The following is a 25,387-nucleotide window of genomic DNA, read 5'->3' as shown; positions in this document are numbered from 1 at the left end:
GCCTCCGTGTGGAACTGCCTCTGGTTCTCCACCTGCCAGCCTTTGTGAGATGTCGCTTTTCTTGCTGTGGCTTCAGAGTCAGAAAACTACTGAGTGGGGCCTAGGCTGGAGGGAATCCTAAGCTTTCTGTAGGCTGATTTCAGACCACTGCCTGCTCTTTCTTTTCACAGTCATCCATGAGTACTTAGACACCAGGAAGCCCAGCTTTTAAGCCAATAGCCAATCTCCTATCATAACAGTTCTCAGGTGTCTGGCTTGGAGCTGGCACTTTCCAGCCAATTGTGTGGAACACGTCTCAGAAGATTTGATACACAGTTTCAAAATAAATACCTATACAATGATAGCTTCCAGGTTTTATGCCACATGTAATCCAGAAAGCATGAACGTGCCCAGACTGACCATGAGAACCATTTCCATTCGTTTTACCCAACTTCCCGCATGATTCAGAAACTCTTGGCAGATCACCGGCATCTTTTTTGTACCCTTTCAATTATGGAAAGATTATGAATTATCTAGACAGCCTTCACTCTCTTTGTGCAGAATTCAACAATCTACTCTTACACTAAGGTTACAGTGGCTTCCCTCCAAATCCCCAATGAGAGGCAAAGGCACTAGGAGCCTTGGTCTTCGTCACACACAAGTGCAGACATGGACCCCGTGTGGGTCCTTGGCTCTAGCTTCCACACAACGTCCACATGTGTTACAGGGAACCTGGAGGGTAATTCTGGCTTAGGGAAAGGTGGCTGGTGCTAGGTTTCCAATATGGCAGCTGGGGTATTGGAATGAAAGAGGGTGTGGAGCCCTCTAAGAAAAGGCAAGAAGTGAACTGGACCTAGGGGATGGTAGACGCTTGCAAGTTCAGATGAGAAGACAGACTTTGAGAACACTGATGAAACGTGGGTGTGGAGTCGGGGCCCCACACACTGTAGAGGAGTTGAGAGTAAATCCTCAACCTTCCTCCTAGACAAGGTCAGCAGCCACAGAGAGTGCAGGGGGTCATCCCGGGTTGGAGATCCAACTGGCAGTGGCGATCTTGAAAACTGACCTTGCCCAGAGGTCTAGGAGTGAGCTATGTCCCTCACCCCACTGTAAACCTGGGCTTGGTCTCGGGCTGAATTTTACCAGGACCTAGTGCTAAGTTATCAAGGGTCAAAGAGGGGAGACTAGAGGAATAAGGAGGCCATCTGGGGACAACCTGTGGGAGCTAGGACCGAGATGCTATGCATGGGTGGTACACGTCTTTGTACTCACACAAATGACGGGGCGATGGGTGGAGACAGGAGAGCGACGGAATCAGAATTTAGCCAATCTAAGGTAGTTCTCTAGGGTCACTGGATCCAAAATGCCCATTTATTATTTTCTTATTTTAGATTGCACAATTTAGAGACCCAAGACTCACCTCTTTTATTGGTATTCATAGGAATCCAAAAGACTTATTGGGTACTTAGCATGTGCCTGACACTGAGTGAGGTATTTTATATTACATTTCACAATAAAAATCAATATCCTTTTTAGATTTTTTGGAAAAGAAATGGAGATCCGGAATGGCTTGGTAGCCTGCTCAAGGTCACACTTGAGCAAGGCTTGAGTCAACCCCGACCTACCTGATTCCACGCAGGGCTCTTACCATTTGACTGTGATGGACAACCCTTCGATGCGAGGTCTCAGACTAGGCTTTCAAAATTCAGATCAACCTTTGAAAGAGCTTCCAGTCCAGTGGACAGGTGATAGCCCTGGGACCAAACAGCCCTAGCCAGCACAGAATATTCAGTGTGCAAAGCAAGTTCTCCTTCTTCCTGGGGAGCGGGTAAGAGCCTGGCGGAAGACAGAGGATGCTGAGCCACTCACTCCTGACTGTCTCCCCCTTGCAGGGGGAGAATTGGAGCAGACACGATTTAAGAAGCCTGAGCTGATGCTGCCATTAGGTTTTGGAGTCCATTCCAGACGAGCCCTGCCTGAGACCAGAGCCTGTGAGTTTGATATCAGGCCATCGCCTGAGACCGTGAACGTATTTTTCACAAGAGAGGATCCTAAAGTCACGGGATGGATAATTTTGTTCTGATTTTTTAAAATAGAATTGGTTAAATATGTCCATTGACCTCAATCCCTCCTAAATCTGGAGCTTCTGGTCACCTCAGTACTGTGTGAGCCTGAAGGAGTCTGGATGTGTTCTCTAAGGGTCAGTCAGACCAGCCAACAGTGTTTCTTTGCCTTTGGGAGAGGTTTTTGCTATAGGGCGTGTGTGCTCACCAGAAAGACAGAGAGAGAGACAGACAGAAAGTGAGAAATCACCCCCCCAGGGGGGATGGCCATGTCGCAATCCCTTCTCCTCCATTCTCCTCTCAGGATCTAGGGCACACACACACACATGCCCAACGTGAGTTTAAGCCACCGGGTCTGGGACTCGAACTGTAGTCAGCTACATGGGAGTCTAGAGACATTACGCTAACTGCTGGTCCCATCTTTTTCTAAGAGTGTATTATCCCCCAGAGAAAAGGAGTAGAGGGAGGATACCTGGATTTCACCAAGGATAACCGAATAAAGGATACACAGATACTTTTGTACCAAAGAAAGAAATGTTAACTACCCGATGATGCAAGTGCTTGGATGATAGCTGCTTTGGAAATAGCATCAGCGTAGGGGAGGCAACCGTGATCATCGTAATAAAACACGTTAGCTTCCTTTCAATGAATGTTTCCTGTATGCTAAACATTGTTCTGAACAGTGTTACCACAGTCAGTTGCAATGAAGTTGCAGCGAGGCAGACAGTAATATCCTCCTCATTCTATGGATGAGGAAACAGAGACAGAGAGGGGCCTCGTCCACTGTCCCACATATCTGGCAAGTGGCAGAGCAGGACTTGAACCGGCCACAGGTTCCAGAGCCCACACTCTAAACCATGACACGAATGCTGCTCATTTTTGAAAGATGATATAAGCAGTATTCAAAATGGTCTACACCTGAATGAGCACTGGTCCTAAGGCTATGAGGCAAACTTTCTGAATTCCCAGAGGGGGAAAGCCAGGTAGGATCCCGCTCCTGGCAGACTAACAAAAGTGCTGGGTGTGGCCGATAACGGTGGCAGGTGAAGTCTGAACCCACAGCGTCAGGTGCAACCAAGTGAACATGGACAGTATTCCCGTGATGGGAGACTCCATGGCTTCCCCACTGAATCCTGCTCCGGGGTAAGGGTACAAGCTTCAGTCTAGCTGCCATATCTTGAGAGTTTTGCTGATGAGTATGAGAGATTTGGAAAAGGTCAGCCGGTGTGTGTGTGTGTGTGTGTGTGTGTGTGAGAGAGAGAGAGAGAGAGAGAGAGAGATAATATACTTTGGGAGACAGATCAAATAGCAGATGTTTGGCCTTAAGGAGGTGATTAAGGAAGGATGAGAAAGGTGTCTGTGAGCATTGGAACCACTGGCCTACTGAACATAAAAGACAGCCGGTGTGTGTGTGTGTGTGTGTGTGTGTGTGAGAGAGAGAGAGAGAGAGAGAGAGATAATATACTTTGGGAGACAGATCAAATAGCAGATGTTTGGCCTTAAGGAGGTGATTAAGGAAGGATGAGAAAGGTGTCTGTGAGCATTGGAACCACTGGCCTACTGAACATTGGTCCTCAATGGGCAGCCAACGGCAAGGAGTAGGGGAAGGAGTACCCAACTCAAAGTCCAAGAGTAGAAGATCTCTCCTATGACAGTGACTGATACTGCTGGCAGTGGGACGGAGCAGCCCGGCAAAACATCTGAGCTGTTTGTCACCGCAAATACTCAGAAATCAAAGGGAAACGAATACCTCTCAGCGTGGATGTTGAGGGTGTTCGAGTGGCAGGACCTGCAGGGGTCTCCAAATGCTAACCATCTGGGACTCAGAATTCTGAGGACAGAATGCTGAGACAGAAACACCAGCATGTGCCTGGCTATTCGCTTAGAACGTGGAACTACACAATTCCTCAGAAGGGTTATACCCGCTTGGGTCAAACCACCGTGAAAAGAAATTGCAGATTACAGAAGTGTGAAAGCACGTTTACACAGCCAAGGCTGACCCTTCTTGAAACAGTAGTGACAGTTATAAATAGCTTTCAGCTCGCAGTCTCGCTCTCTCCATTCCGCATCCAGGTGTATAAACCCTCTCCCAGCCCGCAGAGACACGGACACAAAGCCGGTCACTCTGGGAATGGCTTTGCCCGGGCGTCTACTGGAGATCTGGCTTTCATTTGAATTTTACCTCCAGGGATACACAGACCCCCTCACCCTCAAAAATCACAAACACTGTGTTTTTCACGTGCAATGTAGATCACAGAGCTAGGTGATATCAACCCACACTTTTACCTATAGAATGTGACACGCTGTATCTTCTGCCAAAGCCTTGGTCAATAGCAGGTAATTCTCACTTTTAAGCAGCCTTCTCTTTCTTTCTTTCTTTCTTTGGAGAGGTTTTTGCTATAGGGCGTGTGTGCTCGCCAGACAGACAGAGACAGAGAGACAGAAAGCAAGAAATCACCCCCCAGGGGAGATGGCCACACCACAATCCCTTCTCCTCCATTCTCCTCTCGGGATCTTGGGCACGCAAGCACACGCGCCTGGTTTGAGTTTAAGCCACCGGGTCTGGGACTCGAACCGCGGTCGACTACGTGGGAGTCCAGCGACATAGCCATTACGCTAACTGCTGGTCCCTAAGCAGCCTTCTCTTAACAAGCAAGCCCTAGAGTAACAGAGGTAAATACTTACAAAAGGTGTACCTTTGAGAAGTATTTCTAGTCATCTGCAAAGCGTAGGCATGAAGACCAGCAAACAGGCCCAGTCTATAACTGTGGATTCCTGCTCTAGTTGGAGTGTTAGTTGACCTCCAGGGTCTTCCTTCCCCCCTGGTCTAAAGATCCCCCCCTCCCCGAGGATCCTCCTTGGCCTGATTTCCTGCAAGGTGAGCTGGGGAGACCAAGAAAGTAGCAAGGCCTGTTTGTATCCCCTATCCGCTCGACCCTCCATCTGAATTCAGGAGAAGGGTGTCCACCATTCATTTTGCTGCTGCCTCAGATTTTTCCTTAGCCTCTCTGAGCCCACTTCAGCCAGCTCTGCTCCCTGGCTTCCGTCCTTCACTCTCTCCCTCAGCGCTCCAGCCCCAGCAAATGCTGTACAGTAGAGGTCTCCCCATTGCTAGAACCACCTAAGAGTGAAGACGAAATGGAAACCCCGCCAGAGCTGGCAGGATTATTCCGAAAACCAGTAAGACCCTCCCTGTGAATCCCTCAGACAGGCCCAGATGCACACGCACTCTCACGTTCACACGCACATCACACTCCACCCTCCTCGTTCTCGCCTGCACGTTCACACTCTCTCTCTCCAGGATTCCAGCCTGACACATTGGACACTGACGGGGGAGGGACTGGCCCTGAGCTTCCAGTCTGTTGGATTCACCGAGGGCCTTTCTCTCCAAATGTCATGAAGCAGGGACAGAAAACATGATCTAATTCTAAAGCAATGTTCTCAAACTCTAGCAGCCTTCAGAACCACCTGCAGGGCTTGTTAAAACGCTAATTGCTGGGCTCCACCCGAGTTTCTCTTCCAGCAGGTCCAGGGAGAGGCTGAGAATCTGTATTCCTAGCGAGTTCCCAGGTCACACTGAGGCTGCTCGTCTGGAGACTGCATTTAGAAACCACCGGTCTAAAGGAAACCACGCAGTGAGCTTGCCGAACAGACCCCAGCAGGGCCTGTGCCCAACACCAGCGGGCGAAGCTTACAGGGGATGTCTTCACAGACTTTTGCCAGCACCTGTCGGCCGTCAGTCCTGGCTGCAGAGGGGACCTGCGGAGGGCTTCCTTCCGTTTCTGTCATCACAAGGCTCTGTCCACCCTCTGGGCCCCAGCACTCTTGTCTCCACCCCACCCAGTGTGCTTGGAAGGACCAGGGTCTGGACACCAGCACTGCCACCTCCTGGACAGTCGGTCCACGGAGCATGATCTCTGTGCCACAGAGACCACCCTGCAGCCCTGTGGTGGTCGGGATGAAAGAGGGGAACACTGCTGGCCCTTTAAAAGATGAAACACCAAAACTGGATGCGTATTCTTCTCTGTGGGAGATAGATTCGAGAGTGAGAACGACAGCAAATCTCGGCCTTCACTGCGGCCATCTGCCATAGCACTCCGAGAGCTCCCAAATCTTAGTTCTCGCTGAGGTCGCAGTGTTGGGTCAGACAGGCCCGAGTTTCCATCCCAGAGTTTCCGTTACATTCTGTCGTCTAATTCTTACCACTTCCGAATGCAAGCTCCATTATACCCAGTTCCACCAATGAGAAAGCACACGTTCAAAAGGCCAAGGAACTTGCCCCAGGTCACGCCATCGGTGCCCAAACATCAGTCCCTGTTCCTGCCACTCAGCTTCCCTGCCTCTCTGGTGAGTCCATAGGAAGGTCAGGGATGGCTTCACTGCAAACTCCAGAGGGTTAGCCAGCTTTGTGCCCCCTTGTCTGAGGGTCATGGGACACAGTGACCTCTGGCCCTTCTTCATTCTGTTTCTATGATCCAAGCTGCAGAGAGAAACTCATTGAATTTGAAGAAGAAAGAAAGGAAGGCAAGCAGGAGCTTGCCTCTGTGATCCATCAAAATTCCTCCCATGTGGGTGACAGAAAAAGGGTTTTTGTGGTCAGAAATGTAACAAGGTAATTATTTTCACACCAGTCCTTCTGCATAGTTTTTCACAGACAGCAATTTTATAAGGCATAATTATCTATTTTCACCTGCTTCATAAATTCCTCCTTTCCATTTCGTCCCTCAGTAAACTAGAAATTATTTAAGAGAGAAGCCGAGCCGTGCGTTGCAGGGCTCGGTTTCACGTTGCTGTGCACTTCCTCCTGTGCTCCTGGCTGTCCCCAGCTGGCCGACCCCCACCCATCCTCCCTGGGAAGGACTGTGTCTCACTTTGAGACAAGGAGACGCAGCTTTCTGCAAAGATGGTCATTGCTCCCGCCCGGCTCTGGGATCTGGGGTCCCTCTCGCTCCGGAGGTTCTCGGGTGCTCGGTCTGTATCTCCCTCTCCCCCGTAGCATGCCCACTTGCCTGGCTGGCACCTTCTCGTGTGTCTTCACCAGGCTCTCCAGGCCAAGGTGACCGTGTGGTTTGGAGCCACATAAAGGCCTCCGCTGGGCTGCTCAGGAACAGCGTCAGACCTGGGCTCCCCCGACGACAGCACTTTTATTTTCGGATCTCCAACATCCTTTCATGCTGGAAGCGTCACTATCTGCTGCAATCTTCACACTTTCCAGGGATGTAACCAAAGCAAGTTCTAACATCGATCGAGAGTTTACTACGAACCAGGCGCCGTGCCAAAGACTACAATTCTATTTTGCTTAATCTTCATAACAACTCAGAAAGGCATACATTATTGTGAGGTTGTGAGAAATAAATGACAGAGTGTAAAGTAGTTAAGAAATTAGGCCAAGGTCAGAGAAGGCAGGAGACAGAATCGAGATTCAGACTTTGGTCCTGACGTGCCAAAGCCTATCTTCCAGCCACTGGGCAGCAGGTGGGTCTATGCGCTTTCTCAGGGAGCTCTCAAGACTGGAGCAGTTATGGGAGGCCAGGACTCCCCGGGGGAATTCAGGGCCTCTTGACAGTGACCCAGGTAAGCAGCAGGAGGAGGAAAGTGGTGACTCCTTCAGCCAAACACAGGGAGCCCAGAGTCCCCCAGCCCATGGCTTTTGCAATCCCTCTCTGCACCTTCCTCTTCTTCCGGCCTCTCATCTCCTCCCCCAAGTCCCCCCTTGCTGCTGTAAATGACCCTTCTGCAGCTCCTCCTTGAAGGCAACCCCCACTGTCCAATCGCCTGGTTCATTTCAGAGAGTTTAACTAGCAGGGAGGGGTGGAGAGTCTAGCTCCTGCTCCCACTGCGTCCCATACAGGCTCAGGTTAGGGTATGAGGCTCCTCTTAGATGTGGGATGTACTGGACCATGGCTGGGCGAGGGAGTGGTCAGCCATGCACTTGGGCAGCAGGTCCGGAACTGTGGACCAGGGCAGAGGTGCAGGGAGGAGGGAGGACTAGACACCCACGTAGCACCAGCAACAATGTGTTGGCAGAGAGCAGGGAGCTGGCAGTGCCACCTGTTCTGGCCTTGCCTGTTCCACGCCAGCCCTTCCACACACCTGAAAGTGTGCCCACACTACTGCTGAGCCCGCCAACAAGGGTCAAGGGCAAGACTGGTCACATAGGGCTTCCAGGGCCTCTTAGAGGTCAAGGGGATCCTGGCTCTCCCAGTAGATAAAGAAACTGAAGAAATGCCTACGTGAAGCTACAAAAGCAGTCAGCTTGCTAAGCGTTTAGATAGAATAAATGAACATTTTTAGTACTACAAAAATACAATGAACGTATATGTGCTGGCCCAGGAGATTAATAGGAGTCATTAAAAATACTGATTCTAGGGGCTGGCAGGTGACATGGTGGTCAAGGGCGCTGGACTCCCACATGGCCAGCCAAGGTTTGAGTCCCAGACTTGGCGGCTTGCTTTCTCACCTCTCTCTCTCTTTCTCTCTCACTCTTGCTCTCGCTCTCACTGTGTCCCTCTCTGGTCAGATTAAAATAAATAAATAAAGTTAAATAAAATAATTCTTAAAACAAATTTTAAAAATACCGATTCTTAGTGCCCTATAGTTTTTATACTTTTATAAATAGGCACATTTTACAGCTGTAAGATTCCTTGTGACATTTCCCGTATGAATGAGTGCGACTGTTGATACCATCTCATTTAAAGACAATGGCTACAAACTAAACCTGAGGCCCTTCCAGACTTCAGACCCAAACCCTCCTGACACTGCCCCACTCCCACAATACCCACAGGACCCAGGTGCTTACATACCTACTGTCCTGCACGTCTGAGAAAGACAAAATTCTCCTTCTCTACCTGTGTACCCACAGGCCCAGCCAGACTGCACCCGCTCTCTGCTGGGACGGTGGGAGCCGGCATTTGCAAACACAGTAGTACTTGTGCCCTTTAGGCTTGGGCGCCTCTCTCAGTTGGGCAGGCCTTTGCAGCCTGCTCTGCTGGAACTGCGAGACCAGCGGGAGCCCTCAAGGCCACAGTGCAGGGCTGTGCCTTGCCTCAACAGCCCCAGATAAGCTCCTTGCTTGTATCTGAAAAATTATTTACTGTGGGGATGTGCAATGCCTTTTTAAGAGAACAGATGGCACCTCCAATTAGAATGCCTTAAAAGGAAACCCTAATGAGATTATAAAAGCCAACAAATTGACTTTTTCATACAGTACTTCCCTGGCACACAATAAATCAAATATATAATGAGGCTCAATAAAATGATAGGTTTATTTACACTTGTTTAGCCTAGCGCTGTGTTGCACCGAGTCTTGCCCTCTGGATCCCCTCGACAAGCACTTGCCCCTGCAGGAAGGTGAAGAACTGGGCAAGGCCCCCGTAAGTTGCTCTCAGGCCTGGGCACCGCAGTCAGGGGTGGCTTTGAGCATTTTCTGCCCTGGCCCTGGCACTCTCTGTCTGAGGACATGAGACTGTGTCAAGGGCATGACCACAGAGGTGACACACAGGCAAGTTAGCAATTACCCTCACTGTGGATAGGATAGAGAGAACGGTGGAACCACAGAGACTGTGGGAGGGGCCTACTTCCAGAGCGAGCTGGAGCAGACGCAGGTGGAATAAGACTGAGAGGTCTGATTTTAATGGAGGTGGGCTCAGCATATGGGTAGGGAGAGTGGAGGGAGGATCTTTCATGCACAGACTGATGGTTGTGGGACATTCCTATATTTTTTCCCCCCAGAAATGAGTGCTGTTGGTTCAAGTGTATCAGCTCAGAGGGCTGGAGATAAGCTGTGAGAGACAGAGAAGGTATACGACAGCGAGGAGGACGGCTTCCCATCGGCATTCTGAACGCTTGGTCGTTGGCCTGCCACCCTCTGGGTGATCTCGTCTAGGGACTAGAACTTAGCGGGCGTGTCTGCTGAGGTGGGAAGCTGGGAGGCCTCTGTCCCTATGGGCTGCTCTGCAGAGGGCGCCTGGCCAGTCAGAGAGGTCCACGAGCAGAAGCAGAGGGGACTAACTTCAGGAGGAAGCTGTGAGACCTCGGCGTGCATTTCTGAGTCTTGAAGACCCGTCTTTAGTCTGAACATCTGGGCAGCTGTGTACACTCTCCATCGTGACTTTATTTTTGTTTTCCTTTTTTTTTGGAGAGGCTTTTGCTATAGGGCACGTGCACTCGCCAGACAGACAGAAAGCGAGAAATCACTCCCCAGGGGGGATGGCCACACCACAATCCCTTCTCCTCCATTTTCCTCTCGGGATCCTGGGCACACACGCACATGTACCCGGTGTGAGTTTTAAGCCACCGGTCCGGGACGCGAACCGCGGTCGACTGTGGAATCCAGCGACATAGCCATTATGCTAACTGCTGGTCCCGATCGTGACTTCTGATAAAGAATATTGAACGACACTTTTTGGGCTCACGGCGGACCCTCTGCCCCGCCAAGGGAACTTTGGAAACCAGTGGAACAGACACCGTAATAGAAAGACAAGTGCTCTAGTCAGCAGAAATGGAATCATGTCTTAACGTCAACCCGCCCGAGAGGGAGGTCTAAGGAAAATCAGTTCACAAGAGGATGAGCGTCTCTTCAGTCCAAATCTATAAGCATTGATTGGGCTCAGGGCCTTGATCTGAAAGGCACTTTCATTCCTCCTCTGTGCCCAGCGAAGGTTACATACACTACGAGGCCAGAATGAAGTTCTTCCACTCAAGTGCAATCTTTATTTCCTGTCCATCAGGCTACAAGTAAGTATGTAATACCCCTCTGCCCTCCTGTGACGGGGATGGGTAGGAGGGATTTGGTCGAAGGAGATGTAAGTGAGGGTCCCTGCCAGGGGCAGGCAGCAGCCACAAATGCATACAGGGGCTGAGCAGAACTGGAGGCTAACCCGAAACACTGATTCCACGATACGATTGGAATCGGAATGGAGATCACCCCTGTTTGGGGGCTGCAGGAGCAAGAAGTTGGAGGAGCAAATTCTCTGAAATGCTTTCCAGGAAGAGGAGTCATTATCGCCTCCCGTTATTATGGGGTGTAACAGGGGGAAAATGCTCGCCTACCTTCACGCCCCAGGGAACAGGGTCTCTCCCATTTCTGGCAGGATAAGTGCCCTTTCCTTCTACAGCAGATGCAGGGGAATGGAGGTAACCGATGCACTGGCCCAACCCCTCGGATTTCTGCCTTAGAGTGCACTCTGTGGCAATGCCTCTGGCCTTGTCGCTTGGCGAGGGTACAGGCCCTAGACCTTGCGGGCCACTGGAAGGGACATGGGGGTGGGTAAACACATGGTCCTGACACACAGGATCTTCATTTTGTAACTGAACAAAAGTGCAGAGTACAGAACAACTTCCAACTGGACACCACTAAAATGATGAGGGGAGTCTTGTCTCGGATAGAGAGGAAGCCCAGTGAAGAGAGGAGAGTCTCAGACACAGGGATCGAAATGGGCTTCTTGGAGGAGGTGACTGGAAGTGTAACCAGGAGCCACAACATCCTAGTGGATTTTTATTTTGCACTTAGAGAATTCTCCAGGCTGTGACTTTTGCCATGTGGTAAGCAAAACATGTCCTGCCAAGGGGCAAGGGAGGTACTCCCACACAGAAAAAAGGGGAGACAAGAACACAATCTTTTTCTTTTCTCTTCTTCGTTGTTTGTTTGTTTGTTTGTTTTTGCCATAGGGAATAAGGCATGTGTGTTTGCTGGAGAGAGACAGAGAGACAGTGAGAGGGAAACTAAGGAGTTACACCTCTCCACCGTCCCCCAGAAGGGATGGCCATACCACAATCCTTTCTCCTCTTTTCCCCTCTTTGGATTTTGGGCGTGCACACACACATGCCCAGTGTACTTTTCAAGCCACCAGGTCTTAGTCTTGAACCACAGTCAACCATGTGGGAGTTTTAACCACCTTAACCACTGCGCCCCTGCTAGAAGGTCCCAACCTTAGCTTCCTGTTACTGAGCAGAGAGGAAGCTCTACAGCCCGCATTTCAGCACCATGGCCAGCATTTGTGCTTTGCAAGGCCATGGGAAGATGTCTCTTCTCTTCCCTGCCCTTTGCCCACTGCTTGCACTGCCAAGGAACCAAACTCCCCAGGTCAAAGCTCATACTAGACACTTACTAGTGCATGCCACTTCCGGGGGGTCAAAATCCGCTCGGTAATAGCCGGTCCGGCAGGTGCAGATGGGAGACGCCTCTGAAGGGGAGCGGCTGTTGGAGGGGCAGTGAGAGCAGCCTTCAGCTTCCTGGCTGGCCTTGAACGTCCCTGCAGGGCAGGCTGGAACACAAAGCGATCACGTAAGAATTAATGGAAGAATAGCAGCCAGAGGCCCTCCCCTGAACCTGGAAACGGAAAGGTTCTGCCTCTCTAAAAAGGATGTCGAAATGTCCTCTTGCACCGAGGGAGCATCTCAGATTAAAGAAATCCCTACTTAGTACTTCCAGTCCTCAAACGGCCTTCATGAAATATACCTTCCTGGTACCAAGGGCCTCTGTCACATAAACAATATGAAAATAATTCTTTTTCAGGTACGTCAAGAGATTTAATCGAGGAAATGAATCTAAAGCATAGCTCAGTGCCTGGGCAGAAGGGCTCACCCCGCCCCCTACAGCTAGCTGAGGTCTGGCCTGAGCCTCTCACTGAAGGAATATTGCCCTGTAGCCCAGAGGGAGAGGGAGGGGTCCTGGTTGATAGTAGACTAGGCCCGTGGTTTTTAAATCAATGTTTCAACACGTGTGAGGGACATCGTGAGATATGTTAATAAGTACTTGTGATAAAGCACTGAAATTCATGAGTGATTCTTTAAAAAGAAATTAAAGTGATTTCAAGGTTACTGTCTTTACAATAGCATTCTCCCTGAACTGAATTTTGATATACTTTCAGGATGGGCCAAGAAAAGGATGGCTTTGTAGGCAGTGCACTGGGGAATGTGTCCCGAACTTGATATCATCTATCTGTACACGGCAATGAGAAAGGCTGGGTGCTCCTGGCACTGCCCTGTGCCCACTGGAAGTGCCATCAGATGAGAGGCACCTTCTCCTAGTTCCCCATGGGATCAGCCTATAAAGAGCCAGGCCCCACGCAGTGACCCAGGCTGTCCCTTGTGGGTGCCCATGTCTCATCCACCTGCAGACATCGCATCTCCCCCTTACTAATCCCTCCCAGGACCCATCCTGCCTGCCTTACTTCTCTGAGGTCCTTCTTTACCATCTTTGTCCCTGACTCTTCCTATCCCCAAGAAACCTGCTCTGGCTCATCCTCCTTCAAGACCAGGTAAAACTTACAGCCTGGTCAACTCATTTGGCTTTCTTAGACACCTCAGTAATTCATTCAGCAAACATTTACAGTGCACCTTCCCCCCCCTTTTTTTTTTTGAGAGTTTTTTGGTATAGGGTGTGTGTACTCGCTGGAGAGACAGAGACAGATAGACAAAAAGTGGTAAATCACCCAGCAGGAAGGATGGACACACCACAACCCCTTCTTCTCCATCCTCTTCTTATGATTTTGGGCATGCATGCACACACGCCCAGTGTGAGTTTCAAGCTACTGGTCCAGGACTTGAACCACAGTTGGTCATGTGGGAATCCAGAGTCTTAACCACGACACCACCTACTGGTCCCTATAGCACATCTTCTGAAAACCTTACTCAGGGAATTCAAAGAACAAAGCCTACCCTCAAGGAGGTCTCGATCCAGATTATACAATTGTACCATTGGATAACTAGTCATACAATTACAATACAATGCCACGGTCACTGTCATGGAAGTGCCATTATAATGGTTTATGCTTATATGAAGCTCATCCTCCCAAAAATATCCTTCTCTCCTAGAAAGTGCAGAGTATTCTTTAATGATAACAGTGGCCACCATCTGTTAACTTGTCTCGTTAAGCACGTTACATGCATTGCTCTATGGGGTAGCTATTATTATCTCTATCTTGCTAATGAGGAAATTGGGATATGGAGAGGTTAAGAAAGTTACCCAGGATCACAGTGGGAGAAATCATAGTGACGATTTACATATAAGTTATTTGAAAAATATCCAGTTTCCCTGCCAAGACAAAAAGGAAGAACTGTTTCCTATGCTGTGAAAGTTTTCTCACTTCACTGCTCACTTGAAGTGAGGAGAGGGTTGCAGATATTCTGGATGTGTCCTGGGGAAGGAGCCTCTATTGGAAGCATGAAATATGAAATGCTCCGGAATGGTACAACTGACATTTGTCCATGGGATCCAGGTCCTCTGAGTCATTAAAACCTTTATATTACAAAAGGGCACAGAGGTCACCAGCTTTTAAATGTGAACGTCAAAGGTCGATCGAAGGCCAACCAATGGCCAGGTGTTAAGATGGTCCGGTCTCGCGTGGCCTATCGTGCAGTCTGTGTTCCAGACATAGCAGCTTGAAACTCTCACCAGGTGCATGTGTCTTCACACCCAAATCCCAAGAGGAGACTGGAGAAGGGATTGTGGTGTGGCCATACTCCCCTCAGTGGTGGGTGGGTTGATTTCTCTTTCCTTCCCCCCAGCCCCCTCACTCTCTCAGGTGAGCTCACACCCTATAGCAAAGCTAAAAAACAATAAAAAATAAAAATTAATGTAATTCTTTATTGCAGAATTTCTCAGAACTTCCAAAAATGGGACATAGAATGCTAAGTTCTTTCACCAAGAAGCCCAACTTTGTAGAACATCGTTGAGACTCACATTTCATGAAAAACACTCCCAATTGTAGCTGAGAAACAAGTTCTGTTTTAACTCATGTAAAAATGGGTCACTTGTTAGACTCACTTCAGCATATTCAAAATAAATTTTTGTGTAGAAAGAAAAAAATTGTAACAATTTGAATCTTCACTAAAGACTCAACCAATTAAAACATCAAAGGGGAAAACACTGGGACCAGCAGGTGGTGTAATCATTACTTTGCTGGACTCCCATGTAGTAGGCCATGGTTCAAGTCCCAGACCTGGCAGCTTGAAACTCATGCTGGGGGCATGTGCTTGTATGCCCCAAATCCGGAGAGGAGAATGGAGAAGGGATTGTGGCATGGCCATCACTCAGGGAGTGGGGGTGATTTCTCGCTTTCTGTCTCTCTGTCTCTCTGGCCAGTGCACGTGCCCTATAGCAAAAAAATCTCTCTAAAAATTATTTTTTAATAAAAGGAAAACACTGACTGGCACACCAAAGCACCCTGGACTATGGTTTACTAATCTAGTTTTCCAGATGCCCTCAGGAGGCCCTCCATCTCACCCTCCTTTTTCTTTCCATGTCTCTTCCTATTCTGTGAGAAGCACTGGCCTTTTCTTTTGTAAATCTCCCACCCTCCAGGGCTTCATTCCCTTCCAGAGTTCAGGAATGCAGACCAGTCTCAGACCTGAGCTGCCAGGCTCAACTGGAGCTCTTTTCCCTTTCCCGGAAAGTGGGGGAAGGGAGTATGGGGACTGGCCTTGCATTCATAGTTGGTCCACGTAGTATGCAATTTTCTTAATGTATCAGTCCAAGAAGAGCAAGGTGTTTTCACTTTCTTTTCAGCACTTAAAAGCTTCATCACTTTACATTTATTAAGTTAGCAGCATAAACAACCATCCTGGTATCCACAAGTGGCAGAGGGATTTGGAAAATCCTTCCTCTGAGGGAGGCAGCTCTGGGTCATCATGTCTGAATCCCAGGGTAGCCACAAAGAGAGGGAGTGGAGGAGAGAATGTCAAAGCCAGAGCTCAGGGAGAGTAGCTCTGAGAAAGGTTGGTGAAGGTCCCCACAGGGCATCTGACTCCACCCTCCCCAGAAAGTGAGCACTGGGCACTGTGGCCAGTTCTGGGTCTGACTCCTTGCTTTGCTGAACTGACCAGTGTGGCAGGTTACACGACCCTCAGAGCCTCAACTTGCTTATCTTTGCAAAGAGCTAGAAAAGAGAACATTATTTCTCACAACTATTACTACAGGTCACTAGAATTCAATAAACTCAAATATGAAATGTGGCTAGTGTTAATATGTACTACTTGTCGATGGAAAATAATCAACTCTGTAAAAATAATGCTTTAGTTTTAAGCAGAATATGAGTGACCTAGGCCCGGAGAGGAGGTAAAACATCTTTCTGGGGTAGGTATAGGGTTTTTTCTTTTTTTCTTTTTCTTTTTTTTTTTTTTTAATGAGAGACAGTGTTTGAAATTTAGTGAAGAGTTTTTTAATTGGTCTGGCCCCAAATAGACGGGACATGTGGGAGGGAGCCTTGTAGGTTATAGGTGGGTTTACTGTTTTCAGGATGGTGATTGGAAAAGAAAGGTTGTTGAGATCAGAAAATAATATACTTTAACAGAGATAAGGAGGCTTAATATGAAGTTTGGAAAATAAGAAAAAGCAGTCGAACTTCTGTCCTCACACTTAAGGCTAAATTTTTCCACCCCAATTTAAACAATCCCTTTTTTTTTTTTTTTTGAGAGATTTTCACTGTAGGGCGCGTGCGCTCGCCAGACAGACAGAAAGAGACAGAGAGACAGAAAGCAAGAAATCACCCCCCAGGGGGGATGGTCACGCCGCAATCCCTTCTCCTCCATTCTCCTCTCGGGATCTTGGGCACGCACGCACACGCGCCCGGCGTGAGTTTCAAGCCACCGGGTCCGGGACACGAACCACGGTCGACTACGTGGGAGTCCAGCGACATAGCCATTACGCTAACTGCTGGTTCCCAGCATTATTAGTTATTTTAAGAAGCAAGTTTTCTTTGCGGGGACTTTTAGAATTCAGGGTCACAGTGTAAGTTTGGGATCCCAAAGTGGGCACAAAAACCCTGGGTCCAAAAGTAAGAATGTGTTTTGGCATAGGTTATTTTCTTGTAGATTGAGTGAATCAATTCCTCTATAAAATACATTTTGCCTATAATTACGAAAAGGATGAATCTCCTTAATATTCAGATTTTGTATGTTAGTATCATAATAAAATCTGTGCTTAGGCATTCACAAATGACAAAGAAGTGGCATTCCTAAATTCACTGGTCAAATTCTTAAACTGTAACTTGTAACCACACTTGCACTGTATTTTCCCATAGAACTAATGCTTTATATAACGGTTAAAGTGCCAGGCTAGACCACAAGGCCTTTTTTAACTCATCTTGTATCAGACACCACCAACAAGAAACACAAGTTAACAATAAAGTCATTCTACTAGAAAAAATAAATAAGAATTCTGTGTCGTCCCTTGAGAAAAAAGTAGCTTCAATCAGAGGTGGTAAACACAGCTTCTGGGTCCATTCTGATAAAGAGTGTATAAGCCAAGAGGAGCTGGCTTTCAGGACCCGGGAAGTCATGGGAGTATGTGAGGCAGCTGGGAGGAACACGGTCGGGAATGGTAGGGACTGGCAGTCTGCAGACGCACACCTGCTCAAGTCTCTCTGGTTTTGAAAAATCATGATTAAATACTGTGACTGCCTAACTAAACACATCTTGGCACTGCCAGGCAATTTCGAGGTGAGTAACACAGTTCTTTGCTTTGATATCATTTCAACACTCAGTGGTTGGCTTTCTCTGGATACAGAATTATGGTCAGCACTGTTATGAAAGTTATGAGCCTTCATTCAACAAATGTCACCGAGGACCTGCCATGAGCCAGGCACCATGCGGGAGGGCTGGAGCAGAGTGCAGAAGGGTCGCGGACTTCAGAAAGCTGCCTTCCTGGTGACAGGGCAGATGATGGGATGCTGACTCTGACACAGTGCTCCCTGCGCTGGTCCTGTGCACACAGAGGACCCATGAGCCACGATGTGGTCCTCTGGGATCTGTCCTTACAAGATGAGGGTCATAAGAATTATTTTCTCATGCTGGCCAGGGGGCAAAATTCAGAAGGATAGAGAGACAAAGCATGAAAGGAAGAGATAGAAAATCAGGAAAGGTGGGAAGTGAAACTAGGTCAGGCAGAGCCCAGCCAAGGACTGCAGCCCAGGAGGGAGTTTCCTTACTGTTTCAGGAGGGGGTGGGAAGAGCAGAGAGGCTCCTACAGGAGACCTGTGTCAGTGAGACTCCTGTAACGTGGGCATAGCACTCATCAACACCATAGTGGCTTTGTTTCCTTAAGAAAGGGGGTTTACTTCCCCAGCCCCAGTACAAGGGACCCCAGTTCAGCTTACAGACCCAAGATTTCTGCATGTCCCGTCCCCTCTTCACCACAACACCCACCTCAGGGTGGGGACCCCTGATTCAGTAGAGGGGAAGACAAGGCCTGGTACACCATTTCTAAGCATGTGTGTATTTTCCACTCAACAGACTAAACACTATCTCCCTCCCCCTCCAAGCGATAAGGGACCAGTACACGTCACCTCTAGTTGGTATCCAGAAGGTCACCTTGAAACGCCCACCCAACTTTGCAGAGCCTCAGAGATGTAACAAATTACCTGCTGCTTACAAAGCTCTCAAGACCGCCCCTCCCCACCCGTCCCCGCACGCAGACTTCCCGTGACACCGAATCCATCACCTCCAGGACTATTACTTTATAAAGAAACAGATTAAGTGTCTCATAAACAGTGCAGTGATTGAGATAATGGAAAGCGCCTCTCGTCCCCATCTGCAGCATCAGGTTATGAAGCATTTCCAAGCAGCCAGGAAGAGGAAATTAATAGAAGCAAGAGGGAATAACCACTTTTATGCAATTTCCTCAGGAGATAGTGGACCATCTAATCTTTATTGGAGCCCTTTAACCTGTCACTCAGCACTCACCAGAGCCTCTTTAGCTCGCACGATTTTTCTTGATATCGAGGGAAGATAAAATGAAAACCTCCAAACGTTCCTTTATGATTTTCTAATGTGGAGGGTGAACATTGCCTCTGCCCCTCCCCCTTCCAGCGAGGCCTCAAAAAAAACACAACATTTTTATGCAGCATAAATGTGGAAGAGCTTAACTATTCCTGGTGCATGGTCCAGGGGGTCAGAGCGGCTCGGCAGGAAGGGAATCTCTCCTTGCATTTTAAATGTAGTTCTTCCCCCCACTGCCGCCTTCTGTCCTTGCTCTTTCTTTTTAATAATCTGATTACTTCTCCTGATCTAATTTTTTCCCCCAAATGAGTTTGCAAAGGTTCATGCCAATGAATATTCATCCCTTGCTTAGGAACCTGGTGTCTTTTTCTCAAGGCAGGTGCAGCTCAGCTGCTGGCTCTGGGAGCCCTGCCTACCTCACTGGGCCCCTGTTTCTGGCCAGGAAGAGAGGGGCTCCCGATCCAGAGCTCCTTACTCTAAAACCTCCCCTTTCTCTCCACACTTGGCTCTCATTCTGTGAGGGAGGTAGGAGGGCCTTTCTGCTAAGAATCACGGGGTGGGTGTGGGGAGAGAAACAAGAAACTCCTGCAGGCCATGTGCTCAACTCTACACACCTCTTCCCCCAGGTCTGTGGTCCCATATTGGGCCCAGGATTTGGTCACTGTCGCCTTCACATTATAAAGGGCTGACAAAGTGTCCCTGGCAAACATGCCTGGCAGGAGGCTCCCTGAAGGAAGCGGCATTGAGGCCCTGTGCTGGGAAGCACCTGTGCACTGCCCAGAGCGTCTGCGGTCTGCTCTCTAGAACAGGCCTCCTTCAACAACCCCCGGAGTATTCCCTGGAGGCCAGGACCCTGTGCAAGCTCCCACTTCCTCTTAGGTTTTCTGAGAGGGTTATTTGATGATGTGTATTAAAAACTTCAAAATGGGGACCAGCAGTTAGCGTAATGGCTATGTCGCTGGACTCCCATGTAGACAACCGCAGCTCGAGTCCCGGATACGGTGGCTTAAAACTCATGCTGGGCGCATGTGCGTGTGTGCCCAAGATCCCGAGAGGAGAACGGAGGAGAAGGGATTGCGGCATGGCCATCCCCCCTGGGGGGTGATTTCTCACTTTCTGTCTCTCTGTCTCTCTCTGTCTGTCTGGCGAGCGCATGCGTCCTATAGCAAAAACCTCTCCCCCCCCCCTGAAAAAAAAAACACAAAAAAAACAAAAACAAAAAAAACTTCAAAATGTTCAAAGCTTTGATTCAATATTTACACTTCTAAAGACTTAATTCTAAAGAAAAGACAAGCAAGTCTGGAAAAAGATTTATGTTCATGAATGATCACCAAAGGAAGGAAAAATGGAAGGAAGGAAGTTACAAGTCTAGTAATAAAGTATTGATTAAATAAATTACATAACTTTCATATGATGAGATACTATACATCCATTAAAATCATTTCTTGGGGAAAAAAATTTAAGAGTTTTTTGTCTTAGGGGGTATGTGCTTGCTGGAGAGAGAAAGAGAGAGAGAAAGAGAGTGAGAAATCACCCTCTGGGGGGATGGCCATGCTGCCATCCCTTCTCCATTTTCCTCCCGGGATCTTGGACATACACACACAGGTGCTCAGAGTGACTTTCAAGTCACCGGATCTGGGACTTGAACTGCAGTCCACCATTTGGGTGTTCAGCAATGTAACTGCTATGCCATCTGCTGGCCCCAGAAAAATATTTTTAAAGTGGGTTCTAAACCTGCATAGAGATTATGCATTTCATTACACACTTACATACACACATGCACACTACACCCACTAAATGAAAACTGATAGTAGTAATATTACTGATATTATTTTTCTGTAATTCCCAATGTTTCACATTGCATATACATGACCTTAGTAATCAAAGAAAACCCTCCTCATTCACGACACTTTAAAGTTTTGTGGAGGACACAAGAGTACGTGCAACTGCCTCTAGTCCCAAGGAGCTGAGCAGGCCAGGTCAAATGAGCTGTTTCCTAACAAAAGTTTTACAGCAGAGGGAGATGAGTCCTGAGCCAGAGGACTCCAAGGAAGGAGGAGGAGGAGGGCAGGTGGGAAGGCCTCCTGGAGGAGCTGGCTCATGCACAGGACTTTGAGGAAGGGGTGCAAGTTCGTGTAGAAATGGGAGCGTCAGGCAAAGGAAAGAGAGGGCTCCGAGATGCAGAGACAAACAGCACCCCAGTATGCCTGGGGAACCTCTGAGCAGTCGTAGAGGTTGCCAGGAATGCAAAGCCTTTACAGAGGCCAAGGCAGGAGGTGGATGGGAGCGTTTTCAATTTTACATCAACGTGGGTGCACGGAGCCAAATAGTCTCTGGTTTTTGCCTCCCTGGGCCTGGTGCCAGCTGTAATAGCCTGTGCAGAGGGGACACTTAGCTGTGTCATACACGCATAGCACTTGTGATGACACTTGCTGAAGTTGATGAATGCCACAGGCACCATGACACAGATGAGACCGTAACTCACCGGGCTCATGGGCTGCTCAGACAGCAGCAGTGACCTACGATGCATCAGTGTGAGAACAGTTAAGGAGGTGGGGTCAGGGTGGGGAGGTCGCTGGTTGGACAGAAGGGTGACAAACAGAAGAGCAATGTCTCATGGGGGAGGGAGCAGACGCTGAAGTTCTTGTCACTGATGTCAGCCTGTCCACAGAGAGCAGCCAGGCACAGCAGAGCCAAGGTCCTGTCCAAGCGTAGGAGGCTGGACTAGGTATCAGAGCTTCTCAGGAATGAGTCCAGGGCTGGGTCCTGCAATCCTGGCCCAAGGTCAGTGCTTAGGGAGTAGAGGTATCCAGAAAGCAAGTCCAGGTTTGTTTTCTTTCTTTCTTTCTTTCTTTCTTTCTTTCTTTCTTTCTTTCTTTCTTTCTTTCTTTCTCTCTCTCCCTCTCTCTCTCTCTCTCTCTCTCTTTCTTTTTATTTTTTTGGAGATATTTTTGCCATCTTTCTTTTTATTTTTTTGGAGACATTTTTGCCATAGGGCATATGCACTCTCCAGACAGAGAGACAGAAAGTGAGAAATCATCCCCTAGTGGGGATGGCCACACCCCACTAGGGGTGTGAATCTCTTCTCCTCCAATACCCTCTAGGGATTTGGGGCATGCACACACATGCGCCCAGCATGAGTTTGAAGCCTCTGAGTCTAGGACTCGAACCATGGTCAACCATGTGGGAATCTGGTGACGTAACCATTATGCTATCTGCTGGTCCCAGTCCAGGTGTTTTCTAATGATCTAGAACAGTGGTTTAGAAACTGGTCTCCAGACCAGCAGGGATATAGACCAAATGCCTGTGCCTGCCCTCCCACCCCAAAGTTACATGTTGAAGCTTCATCCCTGTTGTGATGGTATTAGGAGGTGAGGCCTTTGGAAGGTAATCAGGCCATAAATATAGAGCACGCACAAGTGGAAATAGCGTCCTTATGAGAAGAGACACAAGAAACCTCCCTCTTTCTCTGCTCTCCACCATGCAAGGAGGTAAGAATACAGTCATCTGCAAATCAGGAACCAGGCCCTCATCAGAGGTCGGATCGCTCAGTGCCTTGATCTCAGACTCTGACCACCCAGAACCATGAGAAATAGACACTTCTTTTTGCTTAAACCACCCAGTTTATGACATATTTCTTACAGCAGCCTTACTGGAGGAAGACAAGCAGTGTCAGCATCACTGGAGAACTTGTAGAAATGCAGAATCACAGACCTACTCCAGATCTACTAAACCAGAAAACCTAAGGGTGAGGCCCAGCCATCAGTTTCACCAAGCCCTGCAGGTGATTCTAAAGCAGCCAAGTCTGAGAACCCCTGCCCTAGGTGACCTGGGTCATGGAAACATCTCCTTAGGGCGAGGAACTGGGAGCAGTTTCCAGCTAGTGCTCCAGGCTCGGGGGCAAGAGAGGAGACCTAGAGCCCAGAAGGGACCCGGGCTCATGTCGGCCCCTCTAGACTTTACCTGTAGGCCCATGAAGCTGCTGAAGGACTTGAAACTGGGGAGAAACAGCACCATATTTTCTTTCTGAACAGCCACACTGGTTGTTAGGAGAGGATGGATTGGAGGAATGGGGGACAGGAGGGAACTCAGTGGCCCAGAAGGAGTGATCATGGACTAGGGCAGTGGAAACAGAGAATTCGAGGGCCATTGAGGAGGGAGGGTCTGTGATTGGGGACTGCTCATTCATCCAGTGGGTTTGCACTAAGCTCCCCCTAGGTGCAGGCACTGGCTGGGTGCTGGTAGGCAAAGACTAGATTTCTTGTCTGGTTTGCAACCCTGCTTTCCCGTTGATGCCAGAAAGCCCCCCCTCCTCACTTCTCCTCTCGGGCTGGGCATTTCCTCTTCCTGGTGTTCTCTTTTAGAGATCCAGCCTGCTGGCCGTGGGGCCACTGTTCCCATGACTTTGAAGGGGTTAGAGTGACACTAAGAGAGGCCCAGAGCAGACTCTGGACTTACTTGGAAACCAGGACTGAACTGACTCCTCCTGCAGCTGCATCTGTCCCCGAACCCCAGGCTGCAGACAGAGCTGAGGAGAGCCCGCAAGGTGAGGGGAGTCTGGGCCGGGCATCAGACTCAGGAATCCTTCAAGTGGTCCCAAGACTCCTCAGGACTTTGTGTTCCACAGGAGACAGACCTCAGACTGGAGACCACTGGACCTGGAAGGAATGTTATTACCTGCACCACCTCCCACTCCACGCCAAGGTCTACTGGACAGCTGGTAGCTGCCAACCATCCCATGGGGCTGCTTGCTGGGCTTTAAACCCAATGGAGGGGCCAAGAAAGGGTGGAGGGGGGTACTGGAGCACGAGGAAGCAAAGAAAGTGTGGAAAGAGAAAGCAAGAGGGAGGTCTGAGTTGGGAAGAGGGGGAACTGAGGCCAGAGAAGGCCTGTACCTTTCTTAGGTCAGGAAGCAAGCAGGAATTCGGCCGAACTATCTCCTAGGCCCAGCCTGCCTCAGAATAGAAGGGGAAGGGGGAACCAGCCGTTAGCGTAATGGCTATGTCGCTGGACTCCCACGTAGTCGACCGCGGTTCGCGTCCCAGACCCGGTGGCTTAAAACTCACACCGGGCGCGTGTGCATGTGTGCCCAAGATCCTGAGAGGAGAATGGAGGAGAAGGGATTGCGGTGTGACCATCCCCTCTGGGGGGTGATTTCTCGCTTTCTGTCTCTATGTTTCTCTCTGTCTGTCTGGCGAGCGCACACACCCTATAGCGAAAACCTCTCCAAAAAAAAAAAAAAAAAATAGAAGAGGAAGGGAGAATATGGGAGGGACTTTCAGGAACACAGCTGACGGGCCCTTCCCGGGGCGGGAGGCAATCACACAGCCAATGGAGCAGTGGAGGCCGCTAGGCAGATACTGGGACCGGGGCAGGGACCTTGAAGCTTCCCGACACCTTGAAGAAGCAGACAGGGAGTGAAGTGGGACAAACCAGAGCCTGAGCAGCCAGATGCCAGCCAGGCCAATGTCTCTGTGTGGGCTGCTTGCCCTTTTCCCCAGGTCCCACGGGGGGCTCAACTTGAGGGAGGACACAGGCTGTGGAGTGTGCTCAAGCTTGTCTATCTCAGGTATTTATCCTACCAAAATCAACAATAAGGTATTCTGACATTATTGCTCATAGTGAGAGAAATAGGTAACAACCTAAAAACCCTACGGTAAGTGCCCAGTTGGATAAATAGGGAGTGTCCATAAACAGAAGACCACGATTCCATCAAGGACGATGCTAAGGACATAAACGGGCCGCGTGTCAGCCAGGGGAGACAGAAAGAGCAGACAGAGCGCATCCGTGGACAGTGGGGCAGGGCTCCCCAATCTGCTGCAGCGAGTCACGTTTCTGTAGTGGTGAGACTAGGGAGGTTTCCTTATCATTTCTGATCTATATTACTCAATTCATATGCGGCAAGCTCGCATTACTTTTTTTAATAGAAAAACATTTTTCAAATAGCAGAAAGTCAGCAGGCAGTGCCAGGCAGGAGCAGGGTGGAGACGGAATGAGAAGCGAGGCGTCAGCAGCAGTGGGACGGTGAGGCGGAGGGGCAGGGCAGAGCGAGGCGGGCACAGCACAGAGCAGGGTGGGCACGGAGCAGTGAGGTGGGCATGGCACAGTGAGGTGGGCACGGCGCAGAGCGAGGTGGGCACAGAGTAGAGCGAGGTGGGCACGGAGTAGAATGAGGTGGGCATGGAGCAGTGAGGTGGGCATGGCGCAGTGAGGTGGGCACAGTGCAGAGCGAGGTGGGCGCAGCACAGAGCGAGGTGCGCATGGAGGGCCCACTGAGCCCCAGCCTTCTCATGCACCCTCGCACCTCTGCGTCCTGCACCCTCGCACCTCTGCGTCCCCAGCTTTGCCTTGTCACTCTTTGTTGCTATGCCCCAGACTGGTTTCCCATGCGTGGCCTCGTTTATTCGGCAGGCACCGGCGAGTACTTCCACGCACCCTGGCTCGGTATTGGACAGTCACTTTCTTTACATTGGTTAAGAAGGAGGCTATTTTTAAAGCGAGTGCAGATATGCAGCAGATGAGAAATACAAGGGGGCCTGGGGAAGCCCTGATAGAGAGGCAGCAAACCTCCAGATGGAGAAGAGATTCTTAAAGCTTTGGGCTTCCAGGGCAGGGTGGAGACCTCC

At 49.3% G+C, this 25,387-nt stretch overlaps 1 protein-coding gene across 1 annotated transcript in view; it reads right to left on the bottom strand.

Annotated features, from left to right (window-relative positions):
* The window catches only part of EPHB1 (EPH receptor B1), a 375,105-nt gene that overhangs the window by 172,868 nt on the left and 176,850 nt on the right, over positions 1–25,387 (bottom strand). Inside the window, exon 6 of the mRNA XM_006150856.2 lies at positions 12,152–12,307. Within this exon, the coding sequence (XP_006150918.1) occupies positions 12,152–12,307 (156 nt within the window). The remainder of the gene's footprint in view (positions 1–12,151; positions 12,308–25,387) is intronic.

The sequence above is a fragment of the Tupaia chinensis genome, unplaced genomic scaffold (assembly GCF_000334495.1).
Source record: "Tupaia chinensis unplaced genomic scaffold, TupChi_1.0 Scaffold000302_1, whole genome shotgun sequence".
In the NCBI taxonomy this organism is placed as follows: Eukaryota; Metazoa; Chordata; class Mammalia; order Scandentia; family Tupaiidae; genus Tupaia; species Tupaia belangeri.
Note: the sequence above shows the minus strand (reverse complement) of the source record. Positions and strands in the feature narration are given on the sequence as shown.